Consider the following 22,611-nt stretch of genomic DNA (forward strand, 5'->3'; position numbering starts at 1 on the left):
GGGGGGGGCGTCTCGCCGAGGTCCGTGCGGGGGCCCGCTGGCCTGCGGGGTACCGAAACCGGGGCGGCGGCGTGTCCCTGCCCGCACGGGAACATGTCTGCCGGCGAGCACCTCCGCTGCGCGGCAAGGTGAAGATTTTTCAGCCAAAACGTTGTCCAGTGACGGAGAGCAGACCGAGTAACGCAAGCCACGGCTCCCTCATCCGCCCTGCCGGAACCTTGCCGAAAGAAAAATAAACAAGTTTTGAACCACATCGGGCCTAATCAGTACCCCAAACACCAGCGAGAGCGAGCCAGCGAGGACCTAGAGGCAGGCGCTGGGCTGTGGGCGCAGCAGGCCGTTGCCTGCTCCGTTAGCCAGAAAACGAACAGCCCTGGCATAGGTAGAGGGTGAGCCAAGTGTTGCAATGGCTGGAGAGCAGCTACGCCACTGGAAATCCACACACCAGTTTGTTTTTAAACTACTACATGGCAAGAAATGAGGTGCTGAGCTTGGCACAAAAGGACCCTGGAAAATGTGATTTACCCCTCTCTTTCGACGGAGCTGGTATAAATATTCATAGTATTTGCGATTTTGGAAAAAGTGGTTGTTTTGGCATGTAGTTTGGAACAGAAAACTAACTTCCAGGCCGTTCTCTGCGTGGACAAAACTGGAGTCAGGTTACTGCTCTAGCTGCAGAATGTGCTTTTGTTACCAAAAAAACGCTACACTGCAAAGTTTTCAGGAGGTTCACAATGTGGCTGGAGTATTAACTAAAAAGAAATGCCTAAGTAATTGATGGCGGATTTCAGTGAATGAGCCGAAGGAAATGAAACACAGGGTTTTACCATCAATGGCAAAATATTGCCATGGCAATGGGTAGCTTTGCCAGGAATAAATAAACAAACAACAACAGGCCTCTTCTCTTTCAGAAAAAAGTTAGAGAATTTTCTGTTCTCACCTCACTGAAGTCTGTGCCTTTGGACATCTCGGAGGGGAGAAGATGGTGTACCCTACTTACGCAAGTCCCACAAATCCACCTCCCTTCTCAGTTGTACAATTAGATCATTTCCAGAGCAAGGAGTAACCTTTATACGCAGGGGAAGGCATTGACACTTGCTTTATAATGATTTCAGTGCTTTGATTACTGTATTTCTGTACCATTTTCCTACAGAAGGTGGTAGGGCTCAGAAATAACACAGCTCTGTGTCATTCCTAGTTGAAGTCAATCCTGCTTCAGGAGAGACTGCTGACAGAGAAGATTTTCTTAAGAGCAAAAACATGGGCCCGCACTTAAATTAATAAAGAGCTTTAAAAAAACACACCGCAGAGGGCGAGGGAGCTGAGAAAGCACGAGCTGCCCTTTCTTCCGCAGGCACAGGTGCCTGGCGGGGAGCTTGCTGGTGCACAGGCACCAGAGTCGTCTCCTGGCAGGGCCTTCGGAGGTGGTCCTCTGCCTCTGAAAGTTTTCTGGACATTTCTGGCCATCCCCAGTCCCTCAGAGGATGCAGTCCCACCACCAGGTGTGAGCTCTGTGGATCTGCTCTCATCCCAGGGAGGCAGATCTCAGCCACCGCCCAGGCAAGGATTCAGCAGCGTCGGGGTCCTGCCTAGTATCTGCCCATACACTGAGTTTCTGACAGTTTTGCAGGCTCTTGTTCCCCTTTGCCATCTTTCACCTATAGCATATGAAATTCCTGCTAGACACCTGTATCTGGGTATGTGCTCAGGCCTTGCTGGCATTGTTCCCCGGGGAAGGCAGACATGGCCCGGTGTTGGTCTTGAGATTTCATGGCTTGTAGGGTGGGAGCAATGGGCCAGAGCCAGGTGGACATGTGGAATCAAAGGAGGAGCAACCAGAAGTCAAAAGACATCTCCTCTTCAGGAGGTCAAGTGTCTCCTGGTGAGGAGTTGGCACCTACGTGAAGGAGCTAATAGTGAGCGTGACTGTATTAAACTTCTGTACCATTGGGTAGACCCTAGTAGGCTTTGTAAACAGTGCTGCCAGTCTGGTGGGGAAAGTGTCAAGACCTATTAAAGTTTGCAAAACTCCTCTAATAGCAATCCTAGATTGGAAAAAAAATCATCCCATATGGCTTTCCAGCTACTTGGCATTCATTAGTTTTGTCTTACCATTCTTTATGTAATAACACTTAGGTGCTGCTTAAGTTCCCTATAAAATATTTAATGTAGTTTACTGTAAAGTCTTCTGGCTGAGGACTGTATCTTACAGAGTATTCATACTGCACCTAGCACTAATTTCAATTACAGCCTCCAGGCAGTGTTGTAAAGATTCATTATTGCCATCAAGATCTGTCCCTGTCCTGTCACTTTTCAAAGAAGGTCCATTCTGAACTACAGGTTTAACATAGCTGGCCTTTAAAAAACAAATTTTTTTTCCATCTAAAATGATCAAACCAGTCTCCCAGCAAAGAAATTTTTTAACTTGAACTTTTAATTAATGTTGTCCATCTTGAACGGTGCTTGATCGACTTTATTTAACCAGCCCAAAAAAAAAGTAAAAAAAAAAAATGTTTTTTTTTTTTAAAAAAAAAAAAAAAAAAAAAAAGGCAGTTGGAGTCTATTTTGCATGAGAAAATATTTTCTTTAGGAATGACAGTTGTAGGCATTCTCTCATACATTGTAATATTTTCCATGTGTGGCAGCTTGTTTTTCAGTGGTACAAATATGTGCAATAAGGGCTAAGGATAAAAATTAATCTAACAGCTTTTGCAGCAATGCTTTTGATGGTTTCACTCGATTTCATTTTCCTGTGGATACTGCTGTTAGTTCTGCTGCTTGCAGTATGTGAAGCATAATTCTCAAAGGTTCACGAGGTTGTAGGGATCCAGTAAGAGATGACTGATTTCTCCCCCCACACACATACACTCCACCCCACACCCACTCACCCACCCACCAGCAAAACATAATGCTGTACTATTTTTGGTAACAGGGAAAGGGCCTCCCTGTGAAAACAGAAAGCAGTGTATTTCTCAGTTACATCACTTTGCAATCTAATGCTGTGTTGTGCTCAGTGTTTTTGTGGTGATGCAAGTCTTTTTTTTTTTTTTTTGTCTTTTTTTTTTTCCCTTCAGCCGGTTGGATTTTCCCCATCTTACAGCACCTCGCAGGTCTCTTCTCTGAGCAGTACGTTGCCTGAGTGAGTGGAAACATACAGATCAGCTGCAGGTTTCTGTCTACAAAAACAGAGTGAAAGAGAACGAAAAGGGTTGGGAAAGCAGAGACAAATATTGACCTGGACTTATAGAAAGACATCCAATGGCTGAATAAAGAACCCCTGTTCATGTTTTGGGATATTCTTTCAACTGGCTGGAACGAGAGCGGATCAAAAGAATGGGAAATGCCAGCAGACCCTTTAGAAGAATTGCTTATTTCTTATGCCTTTTATCTGTGCTTTTGCTGACTGAAGGGAAGAAACCAGTGAAGCCAAAATGTCCTGCCTGGTGTACTTGTACCAAAGATAATGCTTTATGTGAAAATGCCAGATCTATTCCTCGCAGCGTTCCGCCTGATGTTATCTCACTGTAAGGGCTGTAAGCATTTGGTTATTTAATTTATGATTTAAAATTAACTAGGATGTGTGGTGTTTTCAGTGCATACGGAAGGATGCTTGCTGCAGGGAGTACCTCCAGCATTCAGAATCATCAGCTAATGTGTTAAAATTGTGCTGCATCCTTGAATCCTGATTTTTACATCTCTTTCATCTGTCTGTCTGTCTGTGTATGTGCACACATCCCATTTTATACCTTCTTCCATACTACATGAAACCTGTAACATTCATTTTTTGGGGTTGGTTTTTTTTTCACTTATATAAATAAATTTCTCTGTGATGACCATATCAGTATTATAACCACAGATATATGAGAAGACTACATTAATATAAGGTTGTTTTTTTCTTCTTTCCAGATCCTTTGTGAGATCTGCTTTTACTAAAATCCCAGAAGGGAGTTTTTTGCTCACACCATCTCTGCAGCTTCTGTGAGAAATATTTATATGATACAATTTTTGTTATGAAATGTCTATGTATCCATAAATATTTTAGAAAAGGTCTCAGTATTAATTTTCTAAGAAACAGCAAGAGAAGATTCATTAGATGACAAAATACAGGACTTCTTAGCAATTTGAAAGATAGTGCATGTTTAATTTTTTCAAAGTGTATCTACTTAGTATTTTACAAGGCTATCTGTTGTCAGTGCTCCTTTGAATGATTACATGCTGAAGCTTTCAGTGACAGAACATATGTTATCTTCATTATACTTTAATTAACATTACAGTAGGGACTTGAGCATTGCAACAACTATTGATGTTTCTTTTCTGCAGTCCTGGGGCCTGATCCCAATATAAAGCTGCCCATTTGCAACTGCCGCCGACTGTGAGCTCAGAACCCCTCAGATCAGGCCCTTCATTGTAGTGGGACAGGTCCTGAAGTCCTTTTCCATGTAAAATTGCCATTGACTTCTGTGGAAGTTTAGTCACTTCAGTGGGAGTTTTGCCTTCATAGCGCCTGGATTTGACCCTATTTGTTATTTCATGTTCTTTGAAAAAAACCACAAAAGTAATGAAGATTTTCTTTCAATTAAAAAAATTAAGCGGTTATTTCAAAATGAAATACTGCCATGAGGTACACACAGGAAGAGAATATTTTGGGATGTTTAAATATTAGATGCATTTCTATATAGGATTTTCACAGGCTCACAGGCTTTCCTAGAAATGTGGGCATACGATTATATAATTGCGAGCTATACAGAGGTAGAGGGGGTGTAACCTGAACTGTTTATAGTGGATGTGCTGCCGGCCTGACACACACCCAGATTTGTCTCAGAAATCCGGTAAGACGGACTCCCTGCTGAGATCAAAATCAAAATCGGACGTCTGTCCCAGACTGACTTCCTGTGCACTCTAGATGTGGTCAGAGGTGTAACGTTGATGTATTGGAGCCCTACGGCTGTTAGATTAAACTGCTGGTGCACTGGTAGCTGAAGCCCTGACCCTAGCTGTACTCTGCTACCTCAAGTGGAGCTGGTAAGGAGGTGCAGACGTACTGTACAATTTTGGATACAGGGTAAATAGGTAAATGCAGTTACTATGGAAACCTAAATGCTTTTCCATGGTGCTTTATTCCAGAGAAGCTTTTCCCAGGTGGTCACAGATCACAAAAGGGACACATTTCACATAATTCCTGCAATGGGCCTTTCAAAGGAAAGAAAAAAGAAATAGCAGCATTGGTGGAGCTTGTATCTGAAGAGAGTGAGTAGGACATCATCTCTTTTGGGTACGATACACCACCTACACTTAGCGATCCTGCTGCCAGGGAGGCAGAATTGGGTAGGGTGGAGTAGGACAGACACAGTCATCTTATTTCGAGTTATTATAGCGCCTGGCACAGTGGCGTCTGGCAATGGCTTATGGCGTTTTGGTAATGGTAATAATTTGCATGGTCTGCCATACACTGAAAAGCATGTTCTAAGCTGCTGTTAATAAATGCTGCAACAAAAGCTCTAACCCCAGAAAAGCTGCTGATCTAAGGCAAATGACTCTTTAAACACAGACCATAGGAGCAAGATTGTGTCTGTGGGGCCAATATTCCAGATTGTATGTGGGAAGGAAAAATTTCCACCTTTGGCAGAAGGCAGTAAGGGAAATAAGAATACGGAAAACTCAGGTTAATTAAAAATTACAGTAAGTTTTAGCTTTGCATGATTATAGCTATATCAGTAGGTTTAATTTAGCCAATAGCAAGATTTAGCAGCCCATAAGTATTTCTATGTAATAGTCTCCAGCATTACATTTTTAAAGTCCTTGGTATCTCCAGTATGCCAGTCACACACTTCTGAGTGTGGAACATATCTGCCACTATTATTATTTGCTACTAATTTTACTGTAGCAGCGGCAATGGCCTCTGGAAAAATCATGGTCTCATGCTAAACACTACTTGTAAGTCCCAGGCCAGGAGAGCTTTTCTTCTCGAATAGTACGGATGGTATGCTCTGTGCTCTTCATGTGACAACAAAAATAGGAAGAACCTACACAGCTACAGTAAAGTGCCAGCAGAAGTGTTCCCTAAATGTAGAGAAAAACTCCCTGCTCTCATCTCCAGCACTCATAACTCTGCTTATCAGCAACGTGCTGAGGGTGCCCTTCTTACAAACTGATGACATGAAAGTCCATAGAAAGAAGAGGGGTAATCATGGCACCAGGATCTGTACGTGCTAGCAGCGTACAGTTCCTGCTAAGCAATATAGTCCCTAGCTACAGTGCAGTATCTTCAGCCTCTGTCCCCAGAAGTAGCTAGCCGGTGGGTCACAGATCAAGCAAATCTGGTGTTTGAGGTCAGAGAGTGGGAGAAAAGCCACTTTGTGCATCAAATACGTGTGATACAGCCATTGGGGAGAGGTACGAGATGGGAGGCAAATGAGCTCACCAAGTGCAAGACCTGTGCTATAAACCTGGTAATCTCTAAAATAGCTATACTGTTTAAAGAGATACCACCCTGTTCTTTAAATTACAAGGAGGGTAGAGTGCAGAAAAGGAAAAATTATCCAGTGAAATCACATCAGAAAAGTAAAATTAGTTGCAGGGAGCAGATTTACTAAATTGGTCTTCTGGTTCAGAGATTTTACAAAAATACTCTTTTTCTCTAAGTAAGAGTAGTATTTATTGTTTCTAACAAAAAGGAAGAATTTCCTGCTTATATTTTTCATACATATAAAGGGACATATTTAAAGTGGAAAAAGCACAGTCTGCAACAACCAAGCGAGAAAATAAATTAACTGCAATTTATTCTTAATGTAAACTTCAAAATAAGAGATTAACTCATTAAGTGTATTAATTCATACTTGGAAATCTTGCATTCCTGAATGCCTAAGGATGTCACAGGGTAAATCTATTTATCCATCAGGTCCAACTGAATAAAATATAGATGTGCATCTAGTATTCCACTGGGGTAAAGTTCATTGTACTTGACAACGCTTCACCATATTAAGGGTGTGGCAGTCCAGAGCTGAATTAAAATGGAAGAATGCAAACATGGCTGATAAGTATAAACAAAGCTGAAAAAAATCAATGCTAGTCCCTTTTAATGCTTACAAAATTACATAAAATTAAATGTGTTGCTGGTATTTTTACTGCTAGATGGATGAAAAATACATGCACACACTAAGAGCTATCTCCAGCAGGTATAATGTGGTCTTAAAACTAATTCTGATTTGAACACTGACTAAATTAAGAGATTTTCCATTTTTTTCTCAGTAACTTCTCAGTACCCTCAGGTCAAATATGCTCACAAGTTTAACTTGTAAATTCAGGGATTTTCCTGGCTGTCAGTGGTGCAAATTCAACCTGATGTCTAACCAGCTAACCAGCTGGATACTTTCCCTATGTTGTCATCAAAAGCAAGTGTTCTTCAAGACAATTTAGGCCTCTGTAGTACTTGAACATTTCATTGTCGTTCAAGTATGTCTCCAGTGGCACTTGTACAATCCCATTGTTTTACTGGCATGATAAACCCACGTTTGCATCCCACAGAAGTCAATGGAATTTTATCAGATGGCCCCAGTAGGCAAAGCAACGAGTTGTTTGGTCCTTCCCTTTGCACCAGACTATGGTGCAATATATCAGCCTTACAATACTGTAGGGCTTGCACAGACAAAACCATGAAACCAGGCAGTGGAAATTTGGCCTGCCATGGCTTGCTGAACCATTTTCTAAAGATGCTAATAATCTAATGGTCTTTTGTTTTGCATCTCTCTACACAGGTTGTTTACATCCAACACTTTTGATGTTATTAGTGATGATGCTTTCATGGGCCTTCCTCATCTAGAATATTTGTGAGTGGACAAAAGTATATTTCCTGGCATTATTGAATAGAGTGGGTGGGCTTCCAAGTTCCAGGCATTGCTTTGACCAGAATGACTTTACGACCCGTTACAGGTTCATAGAGAACAACAGCATTAAGTCAATTTCAAGAAATACTTTCAGAGGACTGAAATCTTTAATTCACCTGTAAGTAAAGTGGTTGAATATATTACTTGGTATATTTAATACAGTAACTGAACCACTGTGTTGTTGAATTTCGCATTTTGATATATAGCTGTTCACATTTGTTTAAGCGGTATTAATAGTCATTTAATTAGAATGTTAATCTTTGTGTTTCCACCAAAGACTTCTGAACTGTGGCGTGTGTAGAAGGCCAGGACCAAAACAGTTTCCAAGCAGTACACGTTTCGCAGTAGCTCCCCGACTTTCTCTGCTCAGAGCACTGGGGATTTCCAGCTGAGCACGTAGGAACAGGGGGAAAGCGGGATGGGTCGGGAAGATTGGCACTGACGAGGTGAGTCCCATTTTGGGACTTGGAGAGGAGGAAGGTGGGAGCTGTGGTCAGCACCGAGGTGTCGTGGTGGTGAGAGGCTGAGGGGCGGACACACACCTCTTCCCAGGTGCCCCAGTCTGGCGTGGATCCTGGAGAATATTACAGCCGTTCCTGGGACAGGCCACCACTGTCTGTACCCGTGTCCACTTCAGCCACTAACCGTATCCAGCAGAATTTGACCAAATCAAATTTGAAAATTCCCACCCAGAACAATTTTAAATGGAAGAGTTGCAACAAGACACATCTATTATGACTTACTGATCCACTTCTTCCACTTAACTGTAGGGCATAGCAGCCTTTAGACTCCACAGGATTGGCTTCAAAGCCCTGCACTGCACCCTGTCCTCTCCTGGACACCAGCAAGAGCATCCCACGGTCGGGATCTGTCACGCGCTGACACCAGGGTCTGCTTAACATTCCTCGTGTTGCTGCTCAGCCCTTCAGCTATCCTGAAAACATGGCCAACCCTTGTCCTCCGACATGCTGCAGCCCCCTTGCTGCATTAGCCGAGAAGGGAAATCAGTCAAAGGCCCTCTGGATGCTAGTGTGGCTGATAGGAGCAAGGCTTCCCGTGCTCACACCAGCAGAGGCATTTTTCACGCGATGCTCAGCAGGCGAAACGCACACTGGCAACAAATACCTGTAACATTTCACTGCAAACACAAGAGCAGCATCCTCACGCTCTGAGCTAGCAAGACAGTTCTTAGACAGGCTTTTGTCCCTTATCTTACATCAAGTTAATCTTTTAGCAAGAATTTTGTTTTAGCAAATGATAAGTTTATTGAAAATACAATATGTGCTGTAAGAAAACATAAAAAATACAAAAATACTGTAAGAAAAGGAGGCTAAAATATCCAGGGTGTGCCCAGTATGGGTTTATACCCAGCACCAAGCATTTGCATTCTGAAGCATATATCTTGGGGTGTGTGTCATAGGCAGGGGAGTGGATTCTGACCTTTTGGCCTTAACACAATAACCTCCAAGAGGGTTTTAAAACAGGGTCATTTAACTTTTTCTTTCATATATTTTGACACAGGAGAGAAAGCAAAGGTTCCATTGTAAACAGTTAATGCATAAATATAATAGTTGAATTGCAATTCACCATATCCTTCACCACATAGTAAATGTACCATAAAACATTTTACTCTTCCCTTTTTGGTCAGAACAGACAAGACTAACAGCTGGCTGAAACCAAGCCTACTGTGACTACTTGTGTAGATAAAGTTACTTATAGAATGGCTCTAGGTCTGAGGAAGAGGAAGGAGAGAGGAGAGGGAAAAAGGTATATAAACAGGATGTGCACATCCCATAAAAATCCATATTAGGGGTATAGACATAATTACAGTATTGTTAAAAAAGGCAGATAATTGGATAAGGCTGGTAACTGGGACCCCATCTTCAAAATATTTATGCACATGAATAGCTTTATATTCACAAATGGGTCCAGTACATTATTTATCATATTCATTTACTTATTTAGTAGCTGTTGCTGCCAGTGAGCAAATTGCTTTTTTAACACAGAGGAAGGCACAGTTTCTTCTCCACAGAGCATACAGTCCAAGAGTAACATCTTGTCTTGCCTGTTATGCTGGTTTCTGGGGATGTTTCAGCAGTTTCGTAAGAGAAAACATATGCAAAAGATAGAACCACATTTGAGGAGCGACTGCGGTTTGCATGTGGTTGCATGCACATTTTTGGGACATACATTTGCGCACCATGCTGCTATTGCACATGGAGCGCTATCCATGAAGACAATGAAAAATTTGCAAAAATAACTGCAAATGCAGGTCCATTAACCACAGAATGTGACTAGTTTAATCTGCTTGCAGAACCACTCCCCACCCTCTGGGGAAAATTGCGCATACATGTTAAGAAATATCATTTGGCACACTGAGGCGTTTCTCATTTAAGAAACAAGAGAGTACTTGTGTACATAAAATATATTAAAAAGAATCATAGTAAATAAGCATACAAATGAATTCCACTAAATTAGAGAAGATGAACTTTGTTCTATTTATTCTGTTCACTTCATTTTCACAACATAACTTTTGGAATGCAGTAAGCTATCCAAACGTTTGTATTTTTATAATGCAATTAACTTTGATAATTAGAGTGTGTCCTTATTGTCAAAGCAAGCCATCTAGTATTTATTGTTATGCAGCACAATTTATTTTCTGCTCAGAGTAGATTTAAGAACAGAAAAATTAAGGAAAAAGTAGCATTATTTTACTAATTTACTAACTTAATGTCAAAATCTTACACTTAGGATTGGACAATAATTTCTATGCACAATATATAATTTTTATTGCATTTCTTTCAGAACTGCAACCATAAGTTTAACTGTATTTTTGATTCAACCTTTACTTTCTTATTATAAACAAATACAACGTACAGGACCATCTAGGAAAGCCAGTGTTTTCTAATATATAAGTATGCTTTTTAACAGTGGAATAAAAAATGCATAATTTTCATCCAAAAATTGGCAATTACATAAAGCTTGTGTAAATTTTTCTGTCAGTCATACTCTCATGGAAGTGGTGAACCACTCCTACTCCCAAGTACATCATCCCTTTCAGTTTGCTATATAATAATATATAAAGAATATATATGGTATTAAACCTGCCTCAGCTTGCAAGTCTGCTTAACTTTCTCCATAGGACTTACCTGACTTCTAAAGAACTGCTCTTGAGCGTAAAATTAAGCATAAGTGAAGCACATGATACATACACCAAACAGTATTACAATCAGATGTACTTTGAAAGCGATGAAGTCAGAATGGACTAATGGCATCATCCCGTATTTACTACTCCTGATAAGGCAAACACTTTTAAATGAGGCAGCAGACCTAGTATGTCTGGGTTTGTTCTTGAATTCAAGTATGCACCTAAGTGGCTTTGCTTGGCTACAGAAATTGTAGTTAATAACTAACTTTTATGTTTACAAGCGAAAACAGAAGCAGTTCTAAGTCTTACTAGCTACAGATTCTAACTGGGATCTTAAACTAGAATGATTTCTTTCCCTTTTCATTTCTTATAAGTAATAAATAATTTTCTTAATAAAGAGAGGCATAGGCTATCCCCTACAACATTATTCTTTTCCTGTCATGCCCTCAATGACATCTCAGATGAACCCAGACCTTTGGTGGACTCACACAGACGTGTCTGACTGAAATGTAATATATTGCTTGTTCAAAGCCTGCTCACATTTCCTCATCACTTTTACTAGCTAGAATACTCACTGAGTTTAAACAAGTTTTCCCAACATTAAAAATTGGGAATTAACAGCAGTTTTTTTGCTGGTGTCATACACACATAATCACACACACAGAGGCACATTCCAGGAAAGAAATTCATGCCAATCAGCAATTTCTTGTCTATTACTGCATATTTCCAAAAACTATGACCTAAACCTAAGTCCAACGGAATGAAACCTAGTATTAAGATTTTCCTTCCAGAAGAGATACAAGAAAGTGGGGAAACTGCAGTAATATGAACACCATGTATTGGTATCTCATAAGGAAAACATCAGTAGATCCAATCATGAGTAATTATTTTTAAATAATGGTGCTGGCAAAACACCAGAGGTGATTGCACTTTTTACCCTGCTCAGTCAAGTATTGTAGATGCTGCAAGGCTGCTGAAGAGCGGGAAAGCAGGAGGAGGCATGGCATTTTAGTGGAAGAAAAAGTCACAAAATAAACGAGCTATTCTTAAAAGCAATCTTTTAGAACTGAGTGCTGGAGAATACCAGGGTTCTTTACCTTAAGAAAAAAAAACCACCTTGCATTTTACACCTTGCAAAAATGTGTAATTTAATGAACTAGAACTGATACTGAAGTGTCTTCTTTTACAGGAGTCTCGCAAATAATAATCTCCAATCGCTTCCAAAAGACATATTCAAAGGCTTGGATTCTTTAACAAATGTGTAAGAAAGCAATTAATTAATCTATTAATTATACTAAAAATATAAAGAGGTGATTTTAGAGGACATTCTGAGTAACTATGCAAACCAATAGCCAGTAATGGGATCTTATTACTGGGTAGAGACTACCCAATATGGGTAGGCTTGGGTTTTGTCTACTGTTGTTGATAATTTGCTTTAGTTTTGAATATTCCACCAGTTATGAAGATAAGTAATATAGTTAGTAATTATATAAGAGACCTGCATGTTCATTAAGGCTGAGTGAATAAGAAGGAAGTATCCTTAAGGATGCATGAGAGAGCATGGCATGAGGGGAAGATGGAAGGTACTTAATGGAGTAACATTTCTATGTGCAAATAATTTCTGGTAAGGCTATCTTTTATCACAAAAGCATGTGTCTTAGTGAGTACCATATCCCATACCAAATCTAATTGCAACCAAACCAAAACATGAACTTGTTTAAATATGTAACTTCAATACCAGTAAAAACACAAAATATAGATAAACAGATAAATCCTATAGTTGCTTCACTGAAATATGTCCTGTTTACAACCCACCAAATTCTGGTTCACCTGATTTGGGACAATGAGCGCAGAACATTCTTTGCCTGCTCCCTGTATTAACAAGGTAGGCTGAATTCATAGGGTAGAGCTGCAGAGTAAGATGTGGAGATGGTCAGTATATCTGGTTGCATTACTTGGCATGACTGATCGTGGCCAGGTGGTTACTCAGTCTGGTCCTGGCACTTGCCCGTTCCTGTACATACGATCAGAAATCTGCCTGAAGACAGCTGTAAAAGACTTGAACAGAACTCCTTTGCTTGTGTCTCCTAAAGCCCTAAATGAGTATATCTAAAGGAGATAGCAAATACTGACTGGCTGACCATCAGGTTACATTAGTTCCAGTTTTGTTATCTAGAATGCTCTTATTGAGAAAGGGTAATTCAAAAGAAACAACCTCCTGAAATATGGGGCCAACAGTTTGGTAGGCTTTTCTGTACCTCTAAACTTGGGGAAATCAACAAAAATTTTCTACTGATCATCAAATTAAGTTCTTCTTGATTACCTTAATATAATTAAATCTGTGTCAGTTCTGGTATGTAGATTTAACTATGGGTCAGAACAAATTAAGCCAGAAAGGCATCAACTGAGAATAAGCAAGAGGGCACATATTTAACAAGAGCTCAGTTTGTTGTTGTCCTGGAAAGAGGAATACATCAGCTGACTACTTCTTTTCAATGCATGATTTATTTGTTGTAGAGATCTTAGAGGCAATGCATTTAATTGTGACTGCAAACTGAAGTGGTTAGTGGAATGGCTGGGCAGCACAAATGCAACAGTTGAAGACATCTACTGTGAAAGCCCACCAGAATATAAGAAGCGCAAAATCAATAGCCTCTCTCCGAAAGAATTTGATTGCATTATTACAGGTAATGTGCTTCAAATTATTTAATCTTGTTAAAGTCAAAGCTATATATTTTTTTATTCTAGGGTCCATTTTTGCAGGAAGTCTGCATACTGGATGGAACTTCCACTAAAATCAGTATGAATTCCGTGCAGGTGTAAGTCTGACGTGCAGATCACTTGAGGGTGGGGTCTTATATTGCAGCTTCTACTCAGACTTTAATATGCTATATAAGGATTTGGAGAACTGGGACATAAAACAGCACCTCTTTTAATTGAGAAAGACTGAAAACCAAGTTGCAGTGCTCCTTTATCAACAGGAACATCGGACTAGTAATGAAATACTGTAATTTGTAGTAAGTTGGTTAAAAACATCTGTTAAGCAGATGTTTTTTCAGTACAGTATGGAAAGTATCTCTGTAATTATTGTATGTTGTGTACACTTTTGCAGAATTTGAAGTTTATCAGTCCCTGCCATACCAATCTCTATCAGTAGATACTTTCTCATACATGAATGATGAACACGTGGTTATTGCTCAGCCTTTTAGCGGAAAATGCATCTTTCTTGAATGGGACCATGTAGAAGTGATGTTCAGGAATTATGACAACATTACAGGTATGAACACTGCTCAACAAATAACATTACAACAGCTGATCCAAAAAGTGGTGCTAACCCTGTCTTTTACTTTTCTTTTTGTAGGTACTTCAACTGTTGTGTGTAAACCTATAGTTATTGAGAGTCAGCTGTATGTCATTGTCGCACAGCTGTTTGGAGGCTCCCACATATATAAAAGAGATATTTTTGCTAATAAGTTTATAAAAATTCAAGATATTGAAATCCTTAAAATCCGAAAACCCAATGACATTGAAACTTTCAGGATTGCTGAAGACTGGTATTTTGTTGTTGCAGACAGTTCAAAGGCTGGTTTCACCACAGTTTACAAATGGAATGGGAATGGATTCTATTCCCATCAGTCTCTGCACGCCTGGTACAGAGATACTGATGTGGAGTACCTTGAAATATCTGGCAAACCACATTTAATTCTGTCAAGTAGTTCCCAAAGACCTGTAATATATCAATGGAACAAAGGAACAAATGAATTTGTTAAGCGTTTTGATATCCAAGATATGGAAGATGCATATGCAGTGAAACATTTCAAAGTGAAAGAGGATGTATACATTTGCTTAACAAGATTTATTGGGGACTCTAAAGTAATGAAATGGGGTGGTTCAGCATTTCTGGATTTACAAAGGATGCCATCCCGAGGGTCAATGGTATTCCAACCGCTTCAGATAAGTAATTATCAATATGCCATTCTTGGAAGTGATTATTCTTTCACTCAAGTCTATTATTGGGATGCTGAAAAGGCAAAATTTGTGAAGTTTCAAGAATTAAACGTACAGGCACCAAGATCTTTCATACATGTCTCCATCGATAAACGAGATTTTCTCTTTGCTTCAAGTTTTAAGGGAACTACATTGATTTATAAACATGTCATAGTTGACTTAAGCGCATGACTCTCATAATTCTGAGATTACACCAGACTTTCTACCATAAGTGGACAAAATGAACTAAATGCATGATGACTCTCTTATCTTACTTCCAAATGAATGCCTTTAAAAGTTGAGATTGCTAGAACAAAGTATTACTAGTATCTTCATCTTTAATTGTCAAGTCTAGTGGTGTTGGAAGTTGCATTTTTTAACAAAAAGAAATTAACTGTTCTTTGCATCCACGATATGTAAATATGTGTGCAACTGCATCTGTTGCTATAAAGAATATTAAGATGTACTTTTCCATTTATTTATTCACCTGTTTGAAACAACTGCCAAATAAAATGTTTACATTTTGTGTCTTTCACATTCCAAATATTATTTGCAGGTGATACTTTCTATTTGTGTATATATTATACACATATAAAATAAACCCGAGAAGGCATATTGCCCAGTGCAGTGTTGTACTGCATGGAAGATGCACAATATTGAAGATCAGGTGGATTTTACATATAACAAGGAGTTCTTGGTAAAAATACAGCAATGAACCCCAATCCTATAAATTATTGCCTGGACATATCCTTGCATTGATGTGAAGCTTTGCTGATTTAAACAGGACTCCACCCAGAAAAAAGCACTCAGTTATATAGATCCGGTTGTAGGATGGAGGGTTCAGTTACATAGATCCAGTTGTAGGATGGGGCTTTGTACTGTGTATAGCTGGAAGTACCTGATTTTCTAAAAATTTACAAAGAACTCAACAGAATAAAAGACAATGTAAAGGTCTGTCTTTCTCCACCTCATGCTGAAGCAGCACAAAACAAATCTCTGGTATAACTCTGGGGTTGTTACTGTGCTGAAAGCTAAAAGCACAGCTTATTTTTCAGCTAGCATCATTTCTGTATCTGAACTGTCACACATCACTTGCATGAATTCTGTGTGTCCCTGTCAAGTCTTTCCACTGTAACTGCAATTATTTAATCTTCAATGAATTTATTCATTATTCTGAATGAAGCTAATGAATGTGAAGTCATTTTTTTCCACTATCCTGCAATGAAGTTTAGTAACAGATACTTCTGAAATTAGGGAACTTTGAATGCAGCAGGACAAATGTAACATATGCAACTCCAGGAAAGCTACCTATATCTGTTAAATTATGCCAAGTCTGGATTTGGCATGAAAATCTATTACAAACTCAAAGTTAAAATAGTCTTTTGTTTATGTACATCTAGTGCATCACTTGTGAGAAACCTACACTGCTGCTGAAGATACTTTGGTGCAGCTCAGGAAGAGAGCTCAAGTTGATTTTAGACACCTATGCACTTCACTTGAAGTTATCAAGCCTTATGCTCCAGTGCCATCTTTAAAATATACACATGAATACTGTATATGTTTATACACATTTCTAACATTCACAGACGTTGATTGGCAAATAAGACTTATCATACTAAGGTAATCACACAAGCTGATTCTGCAAGCTGGCTGGCCCATGTACTCACAGAGACCCCCAAAATGGCAGAGCATTATGGTGCTGCTGAGAGCACCTGCAGCAGAAAAATAATCATTAAGAAAAAAAGACATATAATGTATATTTTAAGAAGCCAGTCCTAAACAGTATGCTTCTGTAATAAAGAATAGAGGTTTTTTTGTATTAAATGTTATTTGAAAAGAAAAAAAATCCCATGTGAACAATGCTACTCTAATAAGTTAATTTTTCCGATGCCTTTTTATCCATAGCTGCATATACTCTGGTCAGTATTTGGCTTAATAACTACCTATTCCATAAGTATTTACAGTGTGACTAGAAAGATTTTAAACTATGTTTCACAGCTGAAACCTCCAAATTTGTTCTTAATAAATACATTTCCAAAAATCCTCTTGATAATTCATCACTTGCCTGAGAGGTTTCCTTTATACCTTTTTAGCTTTTGTATGATTTCAAACCCCAGATGAACCCAGTTTTTCAGTTTGTCCATCTCTTCTTCAATCCACCTTGCATGGCAAAGGAATGAAATGGAAAGTCATGAGCCAATCTCCAATCTACCAGCAAATCATAAAGTGTTTTCTACTTCATCTTGCCTTTTGTTTCAGTCTTTTAATTAAGGTCCTATTGAATTATGTGCACTGATTTTGATCTGATTTCTCCCATTATACTTGCCTATGTGCACTCTCTATCAAATTATATAGATAATGGCTATGTGTCCTTCTCATTATGGACATACTATGCACATCTGGCTGAGTTTAACTGGAGTTGGATAACCTTGCTAATCTGCTACCAACATTTATTTACAAACACTATACCCCAACACATTGCCTTACAATTGTACCTTGAGAAGGTTATGTTTCATGGAATTGTATTTCAGAGCCAGCCAGCTACATGCCCTATGCTATAGCAGTGCTATGACTATTTTCCTGAGTTAATTTATTCTGAAATAATATGAGGGACTTATGGGAATTCACTGTTACTCCTGGGTTTAAAGGAAGAGTTTAAAAGCCTGCAAGGGCGTGAATCACTAGAATTTTACATTCACAATACCTTTAAAACGAGCCACAGTACAGCGGAGGGTGGTAAGGGATTAATCTGCTGGGTTAATCTGCTGAAGTACCCAACTGTGTTATCAGTTTGGTTATTCCTTCAGGAAATTTTACCTGTAGTCAGGCACCAATGATTTGGGAAGTTCTTAATGCCTGTGTCATTTCTGGAGGGTCAACAAATCACTATAAAATGCTGAATTTAAATCTGTACTCTTTTGAAAATCCCTTTCTCAAGTCAATTTATGTCAGGTGGAGGTTCACAGGGACTACAGCCGGTTTCTTATTGTGCAAGTATAGCATTTCATTGCACCACATAAGGAATGGGGTTATTTTTAGAACAGAACTCATAATCCTTAACGTAGAAGAGCGTAAGGGCTCATTAGGTGGCTCCCTATGCGGTTCCTAATTTCAGAGACTGGACATTTTAACAGCTCCTCTGAGCATAAGGCTATATTCCGTCCGGGTTCTCTGCTCAGTATTCCTTCTAGTATCAGTGGAAGTCCCAAACAAAAACTAAAATAGAACCTTTTCTCATATATACATTGATACTTTTTTAAAATGTTTTTTAAAAAAATCCCTTTCTTTCAGCAAAGTCTATGTTACTTGCAGCTGAATGGTTGTCTTCTGTGGTTGTAATGGATTTTCTAAACTCCCTAATCGTTTTGTTTATGACTGACAGAGTATGTAAAATACTAAAAGTATTATAGAAGATAGTATTGAAGGTTATTAATGGATACTGCTGATCCTTGATGCTGCTTAGTCGTGTTAATATCTAAGACAGAAAAAACTGTTAATTGAATTGTATTGTATTCCTACAACTACTTCATTATATTTTTAAGGGAGCACAAATATAAAAGAATATACACTTCTCTACTCTGGAAGGGAGATATAAAATACATTCAGAATACCTGATATTACACCATGTGTAGCTTTTTTTTTCCTTGTCTGTTGTAATGTCTAGAACTTGCAGGGTTTTTGTTTCTACTTATTTTCCATTGAAAAAATATTCCAAAATGTACCCTTCCTACTAAGAAGAAAATTCAGTAAGGAAAAATCTCATTCTGTAAGGTAACAAAACAAACAGAAATAGGGACAAATTGTATTATGGGTTTGGAGTTGCATTTTAATTATAACTTCTCTTAATTATATATATATTTTTAAAACTTTATTAGAAGGGGTGATAACAGCCATTCAAAGTACACTTGAGGATGGGAAACAATTATTAGCCTCGCTAATAATGTGTGATATGCTTTGATATGTTCTAGTGGGAAGCTAAATGTCTAACAGCTGTATTTATGTATATGCGCATTACAATATATTGTGTTAGTATTCAGTGGAAAATAAAGAATATTTAAACCATAGAAGTAACAAACAGTCCTCAGACTGTTGATGAACACTACTGATAATAGCACCAAGAGAAAACAGAGAAGTCAGCATGCCCAAAATGTTACAACTAGCGGCAGAACATAAGCACACAGCAAGTCTCAAGTGTCTGGGAGTCTTCCCTTTCAAGGAAATATTTTCCTTACCATGAAACACATAATGTGTTCCTCCCCAGCAGGGACCCCTGAAAATCCAGACGATCACCCAGGTCTTGCAAAATATAGCAAGCGGTTTACAAACTTAATGCGCTACAGCCATGATCTCAATTTGTGGCAATTTTTCCTTTTGACATCCCTCCATTACATCAGTCTCAACAGCGGTGAAACAAATGGAGCAGTACGTAGGCTACCGCCCACCGAAAGGGCCAGGGCCCTGCCAGGGCGGGACGCAAGTTAAGCCAGGTTCAGCAGATGGAAAATGCAAACCCAAACACTCAATTCACTCAGCTGTTAATGCCTCCCCCACTGCCTACCAGGTTTTCTCTCCGATTTGCAATACGTATTGCAAACACTTGCAGCTACCTGTCATATGCCTGCAAGCCTTCTCCTCTCATACTTGCTGATCTGGACACCTGAGCGTGGTAGTAAAGCTGTGATTTAGACTCCTATTGATTAGAATGGCTAAACATGTTTTTGTGGTTGGGAACTAACCAATAAATGTTGAGGTCTTGGAGAGTTCGATTCCTCAAGACTGAGCGGCAGTACACTGCCTGACCTACTGCTAATGGCAACTGTTCTTCATTACTGATGACTCTGAATTCTAATGGCTGGTGTTACAGGCATGTCTCTGTTTATAGTTCACTTAAACAAAGTGCTCAGAGGCCAACCTAACCCTATTCCCATTCAGGAATTTTTCTGAAATTAACTATAGCTACAAAGACCTCCAGTGTGCTATACAGAAGCGGTGTTGTATTTGTGCTTTGGGACTTCGAATTTCTCCAATTAGTTATGCTAGTGTAATACTTCTGTCTTCAAATTTGTTACAGTAGAAAGCAATTTGCCCCCAAATATGCATATTTATATTCATATAATTGTTTATTTATTCTCCAAATAAACTGAAGTGGATGATGGCAATAATTATGTTACTGTTCCCAATCTCCCATTCATCAAATCAATTTTTGAATTCTTAAAAGTTGTTTTCAACTCAGCCTTACTTTATGCTTCCTACTGAATTATTTCAATTGAAAAAGGACTTTCTGACCCATTCTCACTTCCTGTTTGAAGGCCTGGATAGCGACAGCAGTATGTTAGTAAGTTGTCAACCTGCCCAGATGGTGAATATCCAAGAATGCTGAAAGAGCTTCAGAATAAACAGGCTGATCTGCTAAGAATACACAGTCCTTCATTAAAAACCATTTATGTGCAAAAGAACTGGAAGCAACAAATATCGTGTCTATTTTTATAAAAAGTTCATGGGATAATCAGTGGAGTTTCAGACCAGTAAGATCCGCATTTATATCTGGTCGAAATCTGAAATCATAGTCGAAAATGGAAGTGTAAAATTTCAGGAGAAGGTAGGTAACTAAACAAGCAGGACAGGCTGACTAGTGAAGTTCAGGGTCCAGAAATGCAAAATATTGTACATAGGAAAGAAATGCTTGCAAGGTTTAAAATTAGTGGTTAAAGAAAGGCAACTTACTGTTGTGAACAACTCAGCAAGACACTAATCTCAATATACAGCTACAGGAATAAAAAAATAAGGTTACAACATGTGCAGGGTAGTAGGAAGAAAAGAACACTACAGGTTATGGCAAATCAATGCTGTTGCCTTATCTGAAATACTGCATGCAGTACTAATGTAGCCATCTCAGAAACCACACTGCAGAATGATTAAAGACTCAGGGAAATGTTGAAAAACTCATCGGAGGTGTGGAACAAGATGACACTCAACTCTAGCAAACACCAAGCCATAAACAAAAATACTCCCTCCCCCCCCCAATTAAACCGTGGCATTCATTGCAACAGGCAGTTGTTGAGAACAAGAACATGGCATTCAGAAAAGTCAAACGTGGACAAATTACTTAAAAAATGTATTTCTCTTTTTTTAGTACTTAAAATAATTTCTAACCATTAGGGAAGAGGAGGTTCTTTGGACTTCTGTCAGAAGCATCTGGCTGTAGCCATTTTGGACAAGAGGACAGCCAAGCAGCTGGGTAATGAATGTGCTCCAGTGTGGCATTTCCTATTTTCACTCCTGGAGACACACTGCTCAGAAATTAGCTCAACTTTGTTGCTGAGATTCACAAAATAAAATATATAAGATGAACATATGAATTAGCTGTTCAGAAGCATTTATAATACTGAGAACATGAACACTGAAAAAATCTGGAAGGTAGGGGCAACATATATTTTGAGGATGTCAACAATAAGAAAATTTTGGCAAGCTATTTGCAAGTGCTTGAAAATGTAACTGCACAACTTTGGCTGGCTTCAGCTATGTAAGTCCTGACAGACATAGACTCCCCTGGGAAGAAAAGAACTCAGTCTTTTTATAAACTTATTATTAAGAGTTGAATACTAGAGCTGTAGAAATACTAGTTGCAGAGTACCTTATCATTAACCAGGTAATGGTATTGTCCTGTGAGGGAGTAATTTCTAAAACACAAGAACACACTGCCAGTTTTGGAAAAAAAGCCAAAGAAAGAAAGAAAGAAACAACCCCAGATTTCACAATTTCCAAATAACTGTGAAATTTGAAAACTCTGTCCTGCTCCCTTTTATCCTCCATGTACAATAACATAATGATGCTGCCCATTCAGGAAAAACACCAATAAGTATGTTGCTCCAGAGTGCAAACCAAAGGAAGAAAAAGGACAAAGCTGGAACAGAAACAATAGTTTGTGGTCAGGAAATCTCTTTAGTTTTGGAAAGTTTAATTGCACCTGTGAATGTCTAAATTTTCGGATATATAGAACATTACTGAAAAGAGAACATCCTCTAAATGTTTACTTTTGAAGGCATTAGCTACCTGGATTATAAACTGCAAACATCAATAAAAATCCACTGCTTTCAAATAATCCATATGTGCTGGCATTAGTCCAGTCTTAAACCTATCTCTAATTTCTCCTTAGCCCAATTTAAGATAACAATAAGTCCTTCAAACTAAACTCACTTCAAGGCTGAGACCTAGAAAAAATATCTGGTACAGCAGCCGCTAGGAAAGCTCTGCCTTTCTATGCAGGGTTCTGGAGTACATCAAACTGCAACAGCAGTATAATAACCATATTTTATTAGCTTGAACCAAATAGGAAATGAATGCTTGTTCCAGGAGTACAACTCGTTTCAGAATTTCTGTAAAGTTATTTTGAGAGCAGTGACACTATCAAAGGATCTAAGAATTAGAAAAAAGGAAGCTAATTTCAACTGCTTCTCAAAAAATCCTACTACTGGGGTGGTTGTGACTGTTGTGTAAAAGTATGCATAAATGTAACTAGGTAAAACTGCAAAATAATCAGTTAATTCAGTGACAAGATCTGTAAAGTGTACCTGGCAAGACTATTACAAATAA

General features: G+C 38.8%; 1 protein-coding gene across 2 annotated transcripts in view; it reads left to right on the forward strand.

Annotated features, from left to right (window-relative positions):
* Positions 1-15,562, forward strand: part of LGI1 (leucine-rich, glioma inactivated 1) — a 32,400-nt gene extending 16,838 nt beyond the window's left edge. The window contains exons 2-9 of one of the 2 annotated variants that reach the window (XM_010564934.1): positions 3,075-3,524; positions 3,907-3,978; positions 7,755-7,826; positions 7,930-8,001; positions 12,221-12,292; positions 13,549-13,718; positions 14,144-14,308; positions 14,393-15,562. In XM_010564934.1, coding sequence (XP_010563236.1) covers positions 3,334-3,524; positions 3,907-3,978; positions 7,755-7,826; positions 7,930-8,001; positions 12,221-12,292; positions 13,549-13,718; positions 14,144-14,308; positions 14,393-15,210 — 1,632 coding nt within the window. In that variant the 5' untranslated portion in view covers positions 3,075-3,333 and the 3' untranslated portion in view covers positions 15,211-15,562. The remainder of the gene's footprint in view (positions 1-3,074; positions 3,525-3,906; positions 3,979-7,754; positions 7,827-7,929; positions 8,002-12,220; positions 12,293-13,548; positions 13,719-14,143; positions 14,309-14,392) is intronic. The other variant, XM_010564935.1, reaches the window with a different exon arrangement.
* Positions 15,563-22,611: the final 7,049 nt, after the last annotated feature.

The sequence above is a fragment of the Haliaeetus leucocephalus genome, unplaced genomic scaffold (assembly GCF_000737465.1).
Source record: "Haliaeetus leucocephalus isolate CR32 unplaced genomic scaffold, Haliaeetus_leucocephalus-4.0 Scaffold184, whole genome shotgun sequence".
In the NCBI taxonomy this organism is placed as follows: Eukaryota; Metazoa; Chordata; class Aves; order Accipitriformes; family Accipitridae; genus Haliaeetus; species Haliaeetus leucocephalus.